At 48.5% G+C, this 16,316-nt stretch overlaps 1 protein-coding gene and 1 non-coding gene across 2 annotated transcripts; one reads left to right on the top strand and one right to left on the bottom strand.

Annotated features, from left to right (window-relative positions):
- Positions 1-3,469: 3,469 nt before the first annotated feature.
- TRNAE-UUC (transfer RNA glutamic acid (anticodon UUC)) lies at positions 3,470-3,542 on the top strand. Its single transcript has one exon. It is a non-coding gene; the product is annotated as a tRNA-Glu (tRNA).
- Positions 3,543-5,601: 2,059 nt separating this feature from the next.
- On the bottom strand, positions 5,602-6,874 carry LOC145529073 (ras-related protein Rap-2c-like). Its single transcript, XM_081548671.1, has one exon. It carries the CDS (start codon positions 6,837-6,839, stop codon positions 6,237-6,239), a length of 603 nt encoding a protein of 200 aa, XP_081404797.1. The 5' UTR covers positions 6,840-6,874; the 3' UTR covers positions 5,602-6,236.
- Between the last annotated feature and the right edge of the window lie 9,442 nt (positions 6,875-16,316).

Genomic DNA, 16,316 nt, shown 5'->3' with positions numbered 1-16,316 from the left:
TGACCAATTGATTGAGGAGGAAAAACCTCGCTCCTGGTTTACAGATGGTCCAGAAGTGGATGGCTGCAGCCCTACAGTCCCACCTAGAGGTGGCCCTAAAGGAGAGCGATGAAGGAAAAGCCTCCCTGCGGTCTTCACTTCAAGCATTCAAGCGCTGGGTTGTTGACCACTTTGCCTGGACTGCAAGATGGCTAGAAGTATGGCTCTACATTTGATTAACGGGCAGTTGCTAATGGGTTGGGCTGGACCATCAAAGAGTTGGAAAAAAGATTGGAAGACTGGTAACGGGGTGACCTGGGGAAGAGACATAAGCCTGGACCTCCCTCAACTGTGAAGATACTTTACCGCATGTGAATACCCACCCTCAGGCAAATACCCTCCTCTGCAGAGGAGGCTCTCAAGAATCAGTTGGGCAAGACAGTCCATCCTGTGCCATTCAGCCACTTTAGCCATCCCCCCAGGTGCTTGTTCGGGCCCACGCACGAAGCAAGCAAGGCAGCAGGGATGGAGGCTCTGAATGGGCCCCGCATCATGGACTTTGCCTCACCGCCTCTGACCTGGCTTCACCACCATTGAGATCTAACCTGCCTAAAGCAGAGACCAACACTGAGCCCCTATTATGGTGTCATCTTCCAAGGGAACACTCGTCACTTGGTGAAAAGTCAATGACATTAGATTCTTCCATTTGGGAAGAAGCAGCAGTTTGCCGTCCCTGGGGTGGACATTTATTCTGGATATGGCTTTGCCTTCCTGCTTCTAATGCTTCTGCCAGCAGCACCATCACAGATTTGCAGGATGCCTTGTAGACCTCCCTGCTACCCCGCAGAACATTTCTAAGACCAAAGAAGTGATTTTACAGCAGCAGAAACAAAGTAACAGGCCATGCCCATGAGATGTAATGGTCCTATCTCTATCTGCTCACCCGCAAGCAGCTGGCCTGACGGGAAGGCTGGACGGCCTCTGAAGACAAGAGCAGCACCAGCTGGGAGACTGCGCTCGGAGAGGATGGGGCTCCATCTTTGGTTTCTGACATAATCTTTAATCAGGGGCTAATGTTCGGCGCTGCTTTCCCCGCAGTCAGAATACAGGAGTTCGGGAGCTAAGGGCGGTGGAGGAACTCCACTCTAACTGTTGTACCCAGAAACCAAGCGGGTTCTTTGAGATGCCTCTTGGTATTTCTGTTCCAATAGTAAAAGGTTATCATAAAGCGGTGTCAACCAAAAAGTGGCAGATACCTACTGAGGACTCGTATCCTTTGGGAATGAATGCTTGGGTCTTTCTACTGGGCAAAGAACTCCAATCAGCTGAGATCCGGGCTGAAAGCAAAGAAAACATGAAATGGACAGGGAATAGACGATTAAAATCATACTCAAAGTTGCTGGGAGAGTAGATCTTTAATGTTCTATCACAACAACAACAAAAATGATAATCATGGGAGGTGAAGGATGTGTTATCTAACCAGACTGTGTTAATCATTTTGTATTGATAATATATATGTGTATCAAACCATCGCTTTGCGCACGGTTAATATGTATACAGTGTTACAGTGTACACATTACACAATGTTCCGTGTCAAACATATCTCAATAAAACTGGGGGGAAAATCAACTATGTCGTCAATGAAATACTAGCAAAGAGAATTTAACAACACATAAAAAGTCTTGTACACCATGAACAAGAGGAATTTATTCCTGGAATGTAAGAGGGGTTCAACATACAAAAATTAACCCATGTGGGACTTCCCTGGTGGTCCAGTGGTTAAGACTCCGCCCTTCTAACACAGGGGGCGTGGGTTCATTCCCTGGTTGGGGAACTAAGATCCCACATGCCCAGGGCAACAAAGACCCAGTGTAGACAAAATTAAAAAAAAAAAATCAATGTATATACCACATTAACAGAATAAAGAGGGGAGAAAACATTAATTGATGCCAAAAAAATAATTTGACAAAATTCAAATCCTTTCACGAAAAAAACACTCAACATACTAGAAATAGAAGGAAATTACCTAAATGTAATAGAAACTGAGTATATAAAAGCCCTCAATGAACATTATACTCAGAGATGAAAGGCTGGAAACTTTTCCTCTAAGATCAGGAACAGGGCAGAGATGTCTGCTTTCACCACTTCTATTCAACGTTGTACTGGAATCCCAGCCAGAGCGATTAGGGCAAGTAAAACAAATAAAAGGCACCCAAACTGGAAAGGAAGAAGTTGAAGTATCTCTGCTCACATGATCTTATGTGGCAAAACCGGTAAAGATTCCACGAAAGAAAAAAACAACTCAAAACTGTTAGAAGTGGTAAATTCAACATTCCACGAAAGAAAAAAACAACTCAAAACTGTTAGAAGTGGTAAATTCAACAAAGCGGGAGGACACAAAGTCAACAGACAGAAATCAGTTGCATTTCTATACACTAACAATGAACAATCCAAAAAGGAAACTAAGAAAACAATTCCATTTATAATACCATCAGAAAGAGTAAAGTTCTAGAAATAAACTTAACCAAGGAGGTGAAAAGACTTGTACAATGAAGATGACAATCCGTTGCTAAAAAATTAAAAGACACAGATAAATGGATTCCATGTTTATGATTGGAAGACCTCATATCATTAACATATCAATACTATACGAAACAATCCATAGATTCAATGCAATCCCTATAAAAATTCTAATGACATCTTTTCGGAAATAGAAAAACTTGTAAAATTTCATATGGAGTGCCAAGGGATCCCAAACAGCCAAAGCAACCTGGAAAAAGAATAAAGCTGGAAGACATACTTCCTGGTTTCAAAACTGCTACAATACTTTAGTAACCAGAGCAGTACAGTACCCGCATAAAAGACAAAATACAGACCAAAGGTCTGCTGCTGCTGCTGCTGCTAAGTCGCTTCAGTCGTGTCCGACTCTGTGTGACCCCACAGACGGCAGCCCACCAGGCTCCGCCGTCCCTGAGATTCTCCAGGCAAGAGTACTGGAGTGGGGTGCCATTGCCTTCTCCGACCAAAGGTATAGAATAGTCCTAAACCTATGTTTTCATATGTCAAAACTTGGGAACTTTGAATTTGGCAGTGATTTCTTTGAAATGATGCCAGAGGCACAGACAACAAAAGAAAAGCTGGACAATTGGATTTCATGAAAAAATTTGAATTTTGTGCATCAAAATACATTATCAACAGAATAAAAGGGCAACCCACAGAATGGAAAATAATATTTGCAAATCACATACCTGATACAAAATTAACATCCAGAATATATAGAGACCTCCTAAAATTTAACAATGGAAAAATAGCGTGATTCAAAAATGGGCCAAGAGGGACTTCCCTGGTGGTCTAGTGGCTAAGACTCCAGACTCCCAATGCAGGGGGCAAGGGTTTGATCCCTGGTTGGGAACTAAGATCCCGCATGCCACATGGCACAGCTGAAATATATAAAAAAAAAATCTCCGAAAGAATTCTCAGCATCACCTGTTCCCTGGTGGTCCACTGGTTAGGACTTGGTGCTTTCACTGCTGAGGGCCCAGGTTCGATCCCTGGTTAGGGAAGTGAGGTCCTGAAAAAAAAAACCCAAAAAACTTACATCACCCACAATCTGAATCATACAAACTAAAACCATAACACATCGGCAAGAAAAAGATCAGTCCATGCTGAGTGGCGGGGCACTTGGAGACTCAGAAGCACTCGCCCTTCTTGTGGGTAAGTGACTGTTGCATCCTCTTTGGAAACCAGCTTCGCATTCCCCAGTTACACCGAGCGGGGCACACAGTCTACAGCCCTGTCTTATGTGAAGGGCTGGAGATCTGAGCACCCCTTTCCAGCTGGCAAGTCAGGCTGCCACAGCGTCCTGGCCCCTCCCCTGGGCGCAGCACCCCGACGAAGGGTCATGTCGACCACTTGCTAACTCACCCAGGCCAGAGGGACTGCAGGCAACTTGTAAGGAACATGAATAAATTAGAAATTCAGGAAGAGAAAGAAAATCAGGGTGTGGGTCTCTAATTGTGTGTGTGCGTACATATACACCCAGAAAGCTGCTTCATACACATTCCTGCAGTCACAGGAGCTCATCACATGGGCCTGCTCATTCGTGTTGACTGGTCATGACCGGTCAGTTAGGAATGCCCCTGGCCTCCAAGCCAGACACCTGGATCTGAGTGGTAGTCTGAGACAAGTCTAGTAATTTAAAGAAAGAAATGGCTGTATGTGAATTTTTTTCCTGAATCAGACCTGATATCCAGAAGGCCTGGGATCCAGGGATACAAAACCTCCCCAGAGACCTCAGCATAACCAAGTGGAGTCAGAAAGTCAGGGCGAGGGGGTCGCCCGCTTCCAGTCCTGGGGGCCCAGCTCTCAGGGATGGGTGGGGACTGCTGTTCACCTTCCCACTTCCCTGGCTCCCCCTGCCACCCCGGGCTTTCTCTGCGCAGCCCACACCCGGTCAGGGGAGGGTCTTGGGTTTTCACCTCTGCTTCAGCAGGAGGAGGGGGCAGCGTTGGACCAAGCTGAGGCCAGGAGAGTCTTTCTGACTGCCCACCCTCCCCCCCTCCCTATGTCTGAACCATCCCCTTTGAGAAATGATGGTTCCAGAAGAGGGTGTGAGGTAACACTGCCAGGAGCAGTGACCCCAGGAGAGAGGGTCAGAAGAGAGCTGTGGGCTAGCTGGGTTTCAAGGTTCAAAAGGAAGCACCCAGCCTCCCCATCCCCAACGTCCAGGGGAAAGAGAAAACAGTAAAAGACAGGGGAGGTCCCGGCCTGGCCCTCTCCTCAGGGTAAACTAGCTCTCAGGCACTGCGAAGTTCTAAAATATTTTTGTTTGCGTTAAAATCCATTCTTCTAGTCAAACATCATATACAATGTAAATATAACACCCAGAGCATAGTATAACCGCCACTCTATAACTTTCCTTTAATAGAATTATTTTAGATCACAGGCACAGAGCTTTGTTGTTTTATTTTTTTTGTTAAAAAGATGTTCAAATGGCTATGGGCTTCCCTTGTGGCTCAACTGGTAAAGAATCCGCCTGCAATGTGGGAGACCTGGGCTCAATCCCTAAGTTGGGAAGATCCCCTGGAGAAAGGAACCAGTTATCCACTCCAGTATTCTGGCCAGGAGAATTCCATGGACTGTATAGTCCATGGGATTGCAAAGAGGCGGACACGACTGAGCGACTTTCACTTCAAATGGCTAAGCTAGGTTCCTAAATTTTAAGAAATTGTTGCAGTGGGGGAGGTAAAATTGTTAACTTGTGCAAATAAACACAAGCAACTCATATCAAAGACCAATTTTTTAAATTAAGCCAGTGCAAGAAAGATGTCTACTATCCTTACGTGGAAACTATGCAAAAAGATTCTTCATATTTTGTTTCTATTTCAGTACTGGTGTTAAACTAGGCAGGTATTCAGACAACACATCCGACTCTGGCAGGAGACAAGAAAAAAAACTCGCAGTGGAAAGCACTTCTGCAGAAACAGAGAAAGAGAAAGATGTGGGGCCATTTTCACTCTAGTAACTAACTTGTCCTGGAAAATAACTGAAAAGCAAAGATACAGTGTACGGAAACTTTAGGAACTGTAGCTTAAGTTCTAGAAAGACAAATATCAAAAACTATCAAATTCTAAAGTCATTTTATTCACTTAATCGACAGATTGACAGATGCAGAAATCGACTAGATGTCAATTACAAAACTGAAGGCAGAGCTGAGCTATCTCTGCCCGAGTACACAGTTGATTTTTCCCCTCCCAGAGTATACAGTATCCCTTTCAAACCATGGCTATGTATGTCATAACTATATTTAGAAGTACGCAGAGAAGAAAATACTACTGCAATTCAAGGTTGTAAATGAGAGGGAAACACATCAGAGCCTCATGGAATGGAAAGCTAACACTTCAGTTCATGTTCCTCAGTCAATATCAAACGTCAGATGACACTGGAAGGTGATAATTATGACCAAAAAAATCCTGTAACAAATTCCACTGAAGAAATGGGTAGGCTTTCTTCATACAGGAGGTAAAAAATTGATTTTGGGTTTCTCCTCCCAGCACTGTCAGAAGTAAACACAGTTGCAAAGTTCTAGACAAATATTTAAGAAGCCCTGTGGACAGTCTGAGGCACTGATTTGAGTCAATATATAGAAGTAACCACTTGTTTACAGCCGAATAACTTTCTTTAAAAACGCAGAGGAGCAAAGGGAGCTTCAGAAATCACGGAAAGCGATGAATACAGGCAAGAGGAACCGCCGCGCGTCAGCCGATGAATCTTTCCGACGGCCACGTCTCCTGCGCGTTGGTGGGGACCGCCGGAACCACTTCCTCGGGCGGGGCCAGGGCCTCCATCTCGCGCACCACCTGCGTGAACACCTGGTCCACCATGAGTTTGCTCTTGGCCGTGACCTCCAGGAATGGGCACCGCCACTCGCGGGCCAGCGCGCGGCCCTGCGCCGTCAGCACCTGGCGCTGGGCGTCCAGGTCGGCCTTCGTGCCCACGAGCACCAGCGGCACCGCCTTGGGCCCCCGCAGCCGGCCCATGCGCTCGCGCAGCGGCCGCACCGCCTCGAACGAGGCCTCGCTGCACACGCTGTAGAGCACCACGAAGCCGTCGCTGTTCTTGATGTACAGGTCCTTGAGGGTGACCAGGTGCTCGGCGCCCACCGTGTCCACGATCTCCAGCAGGGCGGGCGCCGCGTTCACCTCGATCACCTTGCTGAAGAGCTCCTCCACCGACGGCTCGCACTGCTCCGGGAAGCTGCCGCAGGCGAACTGCGTGGCGAGCGCCGTCTTGCCCACCGCCACGCTGCCCAGCAGCACCACCCGGTAGCCCTTGGCCGGTCGCAGCCCCAGGCCCGCCATGGCCGAAGCGCGCGGCTGGCGGGACGCGCGGCGGCAGGAATGGCGCGCGGAGGCGGGGGCCTGGCGGGGCCCGCGGGGGCGGGGGGCGGGGGGCGGGGAGGGAGGGGCGAGGGGGTCGGAGAGGGAGGGGTCGGGGGGAGGGAGGGGCGAGAGGGCGGGGAGGGAGGGGCGAGAGGGCGGGGAGGGAGGGGCGAGGGGCGGGGAGGGAGGGGCGAGGGGCGGGGAGGGACCCGGGGGCCGGGGCGCGGGCTCCGGCCTGGGCAGGGGTAAGCTAACCCCTCGGTGCCCAAGCCCGCCCTGCCCGGCCCGGATCTGCCCCCTGCGGCTCAAACACCACCCGCCCCAGACCGGGGACCCCGTTCGCCCCTCCGCCGGCCCCAGTTCCCGCGCCCCGCGCAGCGTCTGCCCCGCTCCCGGCCCGGGCGCCCCGGCGCCGGCCTCGCCCACCGGCCGCGCCGCCCTGGCCTCCGTCTCGGTCCGAGCTGCCCGGCCTGGCCGCGTCTTCCCCAGGACCCTGCGGGCGGGCCGGCGGGGACCCCTCCCTCAGCCCCGGCTCCCTGCCCTCCCTCCGAGGAGAACCCCTTCCGTCCCGGACCAGATGGTAACCGGATCCCTTCCACGTCAACCGGGAAATAGCCGCATTTCTTCCCATTTCAGATCCAGTCTCGTGGCCCGAAGCCAGACTGGCCTCACACAAGGTCAGGCCTGGGGAACCTGCCGCAGAAGCCCTTCTCCAGGCCTGGGGACCCCAGGGAAGAGGGAACGTGTGAAGGAGCTTCAGGCCGAGGGTCCCACGCCACTCCCTCCTGGCACCCATTCTGTGGCCTGGGCCCCTCATGCCCCTCCCTGCCTTCCTTCGGCCTGGCCAGCCCCCTCTTGTCACTGAGCGGAGTCTCGAGTCCAATTATAAAGTCCAGAGCCTTATAAAATGTTAATCACATTTCACTCCCCCACTTAAACTCTCCTGGCTTTCTGTTGCGCCCTCCTGAGCTTAGAGTAAAGTGACCACGTAACTCCATCCCAACCCAGACAATGAAAGCATGTACCCATTCACCCAGCAGCAGGCAGGCAGGGAAAGCCCTGGGCAGCTGCACTTTGGGGTCACCTACTTATAAAAGGGCTCCCCAGGTCTGACTCCCCTGCCCCAGTCATTCTCAAGCTTCTACTCTCCAGCTACACAACCTTCTTGCTGTTCCTTGATGTCAGAGGAGAAAGGCTGTGCAGGCATAGAGGGGACAGGCCACAGGGTCCTGGGATTGCTCCGCCCACTGCCCGCTGCAGGCACTCACAGGTGCCCGAGGGCTTCAGAAGACCTGCAGGCCTGGGCTGGGAGCGGAGATGAGCTAGTGCCACTGTCCCTCTCCCTAGGCTTGGGGTGCCGCTGAATCTCCTTCATTCCAGTGCGGACTGAGGGGCAGCACCCCGAGATGATGGAGCTGGAATTCCCTGCCTCCCTGGCAGCACAGACTCAAAGATAAAGTTTAAGTGACAATAAGACATCCTGCACTTCAGGGTCTGTGGTCTGTGACAGACCGTGCTTTTCTATAAATAGCACAGAACATCCTTAGTGTATAATATGAATTATATACTTATTACAACAGACAACTTGATTTCTAAACAGATATTACAAGACTTATTCTCTGACTGCAGAATAACAAAACTAAAAACTTTTTTAAAGGATAAGCTGTAAATATTCTCCGGAGAAATGCAAGTTCCACACAGGTTTCAACAACTCCCCATGAATAACTTTTGAGGGAACTTAGGCAACTCACGGTCAAAACAAGTCACAAAACACATGAGGAAAACTTCACTCTGAGTGACAGCCGTTGGAAACACCAGAAAATAAAATCACATCCAGAAACCTGTGGATATTAGTGTTATCAGACATACAAAATAATTATGTTGTATGTGTTTAAAGATTTAAAAGAGAAGCTTAAATGTATGAGCAAGGAACAAGAGACTATAAACTATGGTCAAGTAATTTGAAAGAGATTCCACCCCTACCTCCCAAAAAGAAAAATAACCTTCAATACTTTGGCCACCTGATGCAAAGAGCCGACTCATTGGAAAAGACCCTGATGCTGGGAAAGATTGAAGGCAAAAGGAGAAAAGGGTGGCCGCAGATGAGATGGCTAGATGGCATCACCAACTCAATGGACATGATCTGAGCAAGCTCCAGGAGATGGTGAAGGACAGAGAAGCCTGCTGTGCTGCAGTCTGTGGGGTCGCGAAGAGCTGGATGTTAAGTTAACCACTGAACAACAACAAACCTTCTAGAAATGGAAAATATAATCATTTATTATTTTACTTAACACAAAACACCCATTGATAGGTTAAACAGAAGTTTAGACGTGGTTGAAGAGAGAAATAGAACCAACATTATTCAGAGATGTGAATAATCCTGGACCAATTTTCACCGTACACTGCCCTGTGCCTGCAGGAGGTGAGGGTTTCTTCAGGTTGCTATGAGACCAACGGACATTCACGGAGCGCCTTAAGTTGACTGTTGGCTGCTTTGAGCCTCTCATTATTTGAGGCTTTTAAAACCTTTAACAAAAGTCAGCCAGCCCCGTAGTCCATCTTATTACCATTGCCTCAATGCAGTTAAAGTTCCACTGCTAGCATGGAGGCCCATGCTTCCCCTTCTGCCTGAATCACATCCTAATCCACCCCTGAGTGAGTGAAGTCGCTCAGTCGTGTCTGACTCTTTGCGACCCCATGGACTGTAACCTAGCAGGTTCCACCGTCCATGGGATTTTCCAGGCAAGAATACTGGAGTAGATTGCCATTTCCAGGAAATCCACCTCTAGCAAGTCATTATAACTATGCCATGGGCCAGAGCTCATCACCGGCTCACTCACCACCAGCAGTGAGGGCCTTACCATGGGTCTGAAGGGTGTGTGATGTATCTTAGAATTCTTCCCCTAAGTTTTGCTTTCTACAGCCTCTTCTGGTACTAACTCTGTTAATTCAGATTCCCTCCCAAAGCAGAATCTATGACATGGGAGTTGGTCTAGTGGGCAAATAGTTTATTTTTGGAAGTGATCACTGGGATCCAGAATGGAGGCCCTGGAAGAGAGAAAGACAGAAGGTGTGGGGAATCCCACACCACGTGTATTCTCAAGTTATTGCTGTGGAGTACCTGAGAAAACGTGTAGGATGTCAGAATTATCCACTGATGCACAGAAGCCCGGGAGGCATGTATCCACTGGCACCCATTCCTCACTGCTCCAGGGTTGCCCTGCAAACTCCCTCTTCCGGGGTGCACATGTGCCCGGGAGGTTGAGTGAACTCCGGAAGCATCCCAAGCGGCAGCAGTAGTGACCCAGGGGTGTGCAGTGCAGCTGAGGCAAGTGGCGGCCAGGCTCTACCCACACAACCAGATGGTTGCTGTAGCCATGACTAGGACAGGAAGGTGGACCCAGAGTACACGAGTCTAGAGCATAAAAGATGACTGACTCAGTTCTATTTGCTTTTAAACTGAAGTATAGTTGACTTACAATGTTGTGCCAATATCTGCTGTATAGCAGAGTGACTCAGTTATACACATATATATTCTTTTAAACATTATTTCCCATTATGATTTATCCCAGGAGGTTGGATATAGTTTCCTGTGCTGTATAATAGGACCTTGTTGTTTTATGGTTGTTGTCTATCCTCCTAAATGTAATAATTTGCATCTTCCAACCCCAAACTCCCAGTCCATCCCTCTCCCTCCTCCCCTCCCCCTTCACAACTGTAAGTCTGATCTCTATATATGTGTGATTCAGTTCTGATTGCTGAAAATACCTCATTGGGGGAGGGGGGAGTGTGTAGGAACATATTATCTGCAAACAATGAGGAGAATATTACTTATTTCCTTTTCTTATCTTATTGCTTTAGCAAATATAACAATATTGAACCAAAATAACAATACTGAACCAAAGAGGTAATTGCTGGCATCCCTCCACATTTCTGAACAACAGAAATGTCTTTACATTGCATGAATAATATGATGTATGCTTGTGCACTCTGATGCTCTGTATCATAAGAGAAAGTTACTGTCTATTTATACCTTAGCATTTTACTGGGAACAACAGCAGTTTTTTTTGTTTGTTTCGTTTGTTTGGCTTTGTTTTTTTTGGACTCTGATAAATTCATAAGGTTTTCCTTCTTTAATTTTGAGAATTTAGTATTGTACGTTGATGGGTTTCCTGTTGATGAATCATTCTCTCACCTCATCTCTTACCACTCTTCCTGCTACCTTCTAGACACAATGACCTGTTCCTTTGGCAGGAAAATCTCCTTTCCCATCGCAGAACTTTCATATTTGCCGTTCTCTCCCCCTAGAATTCTGTTCCCTCGGATGTCTGCACGGCTCACTCCCTCACTTTTTAAAAAACTTATTTGGATGCACCAGGTCTTAGCTGCGGCGTGCAGGCTCTTATTCGTGGCGTGCAGGGTCTGGCTCCTGTTGTTGTTCAGTCACTCAGCCACTGCCAACTCTTTGCAGCCCCACGGACTGCAGCCCGCCAGCCTTCACTGTCCTTCACCATCTCCCAGAGTTTAGTGAAACTCATCTCCGCTGAGTTCAGTGATGCCATCCAACCATCTCATCCTCTGCCACCCTCTTCTCCTGCCCTCAATCTTTCCCAGCATCAGGGTGTTTTCCAATGAGTTGGCTCTTCACATTAAGTGGAGTTTTGGATTCAGCATCAGTTCTTCTGTGAATATTCAGGACTGATTTCCTTTAGGATGGACTGGTTGGATCTCCTTGCAGTCCAAGGGACTCTCAAGAGTCTTGTCTAGCTCCACAGTTCAAAAGCATCAATTCTTCGTCCCTGGCCAGGGATTGAACCTGGGCCCCCTGCATTGGCAGCATGTAGTCTGAACCACTAGACCACCAGGGAGGTCCCTTACTCTATCCATTTTATTTAGTCTCTTCAAATATCACTTACTGAAAGGAGTCTTCCCTTATCCCTTTAGCAAGTTACAGGTGGAATTGTATTCCCCCAAATCCATATGTTGAAGTTTTAGCCTTCAGGACTGCAGAATGTGACTTTATTTGGAAACAGGGTTTTTTCAGATGTAATCAGTTAAGATGAGGTGCTACTGGAACAGGGTGAGCCCCGGCTCTAGTATAACTGGAGCCTTTTGAGAGGGGAAATGTGGACACACACACACAGAGACAGCAAGGACAGCATGTGAAGAGGAAGGCAGAGACCCGGCTGGCATTTCTACAGCCAAGGACGCCAAAGATAGTTAGAGAATCACTAAAAATTGAGGGAAAGGCATGGCACGAATTCTTCCTCACAGCCCACAGAAGGAGTGAACCCTGCCAACACCCTGATCTGAGGTTTCTGGCCTCCAGACTGTGAGACTGAAAGTTTCTGTGTGAGTCACCCAGTCTGTGGGGCTTTGTTAACAGCAGCCCAGGGAACAAACACCTCAACCTATAAGAGGGCTAGGGCTTCAGCACAGGAATTTGAGGGGATACAACTCCACCTGCCACAAACCCACAGCTCGCTGCCCTACTAAGCTCCTCTGGGCTGCTATGACAGAACCCCAGAGACTGGGTGTTCATCACTCACGTTTCTGGAGACTGGGAAATCTAAGGTCGAGGCACCAGGAGACTCAGCATCTGGTGAGAGATGCTTCCTGGCTCATACGTAACTGTCTTCTTGCCGAGTCCTCCTGCGGTGGAAGGGCAAGGGAGCTTGGGCAGGGTTGGAGGGGTCCATTTTATAAAAACACTAATTCCATCCATGAGGTTCCTCTCTCAGGACCTAATTACCCCCAAAGGCCCCACCTCCAAACACCATCATCGTGGCGGTTAGGTGTCAACATATGAACTTGGGGGGAAGGTGGTATGCAAATTATATGATATGAAATTGATTATTTGTTTATTGTTTCCCTCATTACAATGTATCTCCCATGAGGGCAGAAACAGTACATTGCTGAACCTACTGTGTGTCAGGCAGTGCCTCCCACACAGTAGGTGCTCCACAACTACAGTCCTGCTCTGATGCTTGCTTTGAAAAGGTGAATTTGTTCCAACACCATTTAACAATTAGGAAACAGTTTGAGCATAATGTGAATTTTGCATTTTGTGTGATTTTGTTTACAAGAAACCCTACGTGAACACAGAAAACCCCACCGGCTGAACTGAGGTGTGTAGGAAAACACACTCACACACTTCAAATGTCTCCAAGTTTCCTTCTAACCCTCGTCCACACTGGGGTTACACCTTTCCAACCACCTCAGCAATACCTCAGAAGCTGCAGCCCTTCTGACGCCTACTTCACAAGCAAACTTCAAGCTTCGGATAAAGAATTATATCTTTTGCAGTGGAAAAAAAAAGTGAAAGTGTTAGTTGCTCACTCGTGTCCCATTCTTTGCGACTCCGTGGACTGTAGACCACCAGGTTCCTCTGTCCATGGGATTCTCCAGGCCAGAATAATGCAGTGCTCGCCATTTCCTTCTCCAGGGGAATGAACCCAGGTCTCCTGCATGCAAGAGGATTATTTACCATCTGAGCCACTAGGGAAGCCCCCTTTGTAGTATTTATGTCTTTTTAAAAAACAATTTAACTTGTACAACTGTGTTAACCTTTTTTTTTTTACTAGGTTCCCATCTTTTTAAAAACTTATGAATTAATTTTTGGCTGTGCCAGGTCCCCACTGCTACATGCGGGCTTTCTCTGGTTGCAGCACGTGGGGGCTACTCTCCAGTTGTAGGGCGTGGGCTTCTCGTTGCAGTGGCGTCTCTTGCGGAGCACGGGCTCAGAAGGGGTTGGGCATGGGCTTAGTTGCCTCACGGCAGGCGGAGTCTCCCCCAACCAGGGATTGAACCTGTGTCCCCTGCATTGGCAGACAGTTTCTTAACCACTGGGCCACCAGGGAAGTCCCATGCTCCCATCTTTTTAAAACTGTATCACTGATGAAGTATTTTGAGTATCCTGCCCTAATCTCATTTTCCCCATAAGTCCTGTTATTATGCAATTTTGTATGACACCCGGAATTTTAAGAATGCTTCTGATACATCATAGCTAAACTGACTGTATTTGTTGAGTAGTTGAATAAATGCTTGCCTTTCTGAATGAAACCCCAGTTTATCCTGGTATATTTTTTCAGTATATTAATGAAATAAATTTGCTAATTACTTGTTGAGGCTGTTTGCATGCAAAAGAGTATATAGAATCATATAGGATAAGGTAGTGGTTAATGGAGAGGTGTGAAAGAACCCAGTAAGTGACACCTCATTACTCTTGCCCAAGACCCAAAGGCTCAAGAGATAGGACAAAGGAGACTCAAGAACGTGTATATAAAATTGTACCTTATTACAAATGATGTCTGGGTCAGAACAGATGGCTGGCTTTAACAGGCTGAGCTAAATCACCTTGCTATCCCTAAACTGGGGCTCCCCAAGTAGCTCAGTGGTAAAGAATCCACCTGCAGTGCAGGAGACGCAGGTTCGATACCTGGGTCGGGAAGATTCCCTGAAGAAAAAAGGGCAACCCACTCCAGTATTCTTGCTTGGGAAATCCCATGGACAGAGGAGCCTGGCAGGCTACCGTCCACGGGGTCGCCCAGAGTTGGACACAACGTAGCGACTAAACAACAACCCTAAATTTGAGTCCCATGTTTGGACTCACCCACCCAAGGTTGGGCAGCCCCGCAAAGCTACCGGTCACCCCAGTGGAAGTGGCCCCTTGGAATTCATGGCAGGAAACGGCGGAGGGCAAAGTTCGTGCTGTATTCCAGGTGCCCGCTCCCCAAACTCCTGGCCTGATTTTATTATCTGGGCGTTGTTGCTCCTGGGGGGGGGCTTTTAACGTCTTTGAGCCTTCGGTCCTAGGCCAGAGAGAATTACTCTGACCCCCAAGTCTGGACCCAACTGGAGGAGCCGTGGCCTCAGTACCTCGAGGCACAGAGAAGGACAGCAACCCTGGAGCGAAGCCGCTGCGTTAGCCTCTGTGGAGAACAGCTGCACGCGCCTCCTGGGAGCAGGAAACAAAGGAGCCCTCCTCGCCCGCTGGGAGCACCGCTGCCGAGCTGGGCCGGCTCTGCCAGCAGGTCTGCTAGTGAAGACGAACGCGGACGCAGCCGCTGCAAAGCAGAAGTGGTTACTCCCTTTTCCGCAATTAAGTAGTTTAGGTGACTGGAAAAAAATCTGCTGAGACTAGAGATTCTGAATGAGCTATTATAAAATCCTTCCTTGCACAGCTGCGGTGGTGGGGAAGAGAAAATGACCCAAACAAAGAAGCTGCTGAAACTGGGGGTGGGGGATGCTGTGTTTTCAATCTCGGTAACCAAGAGCTTCGGGTGTCATGGAGAAGCGAGACAAGACTGTGAGCTTTTTGAAAGTTCCCACTTAGAACCAAGACTCCCACACAAAGTCTGCTCCTAGCAGGTCCAGATCCTCAGTGAACGTATGAATTCAAATATTTTCAAACCATCAGCAAAAGGAGATGAGAAAGAAAATTTCCTATCCTGGGCCCTTCCTAGGACAAAAAATAAAAGATCTTCCCTAAAATTTGTATTGAGAGCTCAGGCCTAGGGGCAGGAGGTGGGGGGATATGGGTGGGATTTAAACTGAGCATCCCTTTGAGGTCCCGGAAACAGCCAGCTGAGAAACGAACATGAAGGAGCCCAGGCTGGCAGTTCCTTCAAGAGCCCAGAAGCAATATAAGCCTGCCTGTCTGGAGGGACGCACCTTCAGTGGGGATCACTGCTGATCTTCTCAGATAAAGCTCATGCTGCAAAGTTCCAGAACAGACGAGGGAACAAGTCACCACAGGCAAGAGCCAGCACAAATGGTCTAATGTTCAGGCAGTAGGATTACCAGGTCAAAGACATATGATAAATACGTTTTAAAAACAAAAACAGATCAGAGATATGAGAAAAATTGTGATACTGAGGCAGGAGGTTGATCCCTCCCACCACCAGGATAAAGCAATAGGAGAGTCACTCCCTGTGGACGAAAACTTCCAGACGAGAATAGCGGGACAGTTAAGAAAGGATGCTGGGCCCTGCACAGACCGCGTATTTCTCTTTCTTGCTCAGGAGACCTCCCCAACGACACATGTGCAGAAAGGCTCCGTGGAGGTCAAAGGGGCGTGATGCTAAGTCATGCCGACTACCCACAGGCCTCTTCCGTGAAATCCATCTTGGCTGAGAGCTATGCGTGCTCACGTGGGAGGATCCTGAGGCATACCAAATGTGGACTCTGAACCAGGCCAATTCAGTGATTGGCCGGGGCTTCCCTGGGGGCTCAGTTTTAAAGAATCCGCCTGCCAGTGCAGGAGACCTGGGTTTGATCCCTGACCCGGGAAGATCTCGCATGCTATAAAGCAACTAAGCCCGTGTGTGTGTGTGTGTGTGTGTGTGTGTGTGTGTGTGTGTGTGTGTGTGTAAGTCGCTTCCGTCGTGCCCAACTCTGCAACCCTCCAGTCATATTCACCTCTGCAGCCCACCAGTCTCCTCCGTCCACGGGATT

The sequence above is a fragment of the Giraffa tippelskirchi genome, chromosome 12, assembly GCF_054371585.1.
Source record: "Giraffa tippelskirchi isolate mGirTip1 chromosome 12, T2T-mGirTip1v1.2.pri, whole genome shotgun sequence".
NCBI lineage: Eukaryota > Metazoa > Chordata > Mammalia > Artiodactyla > Giraffidae > Giraffa > Giraffa tippelskirchi.
The sequence above is the reverse complement of the archived record's forward strand: the minus strand, read 5'-3'. Positions and strand labels throughout refer to the sequence as shown.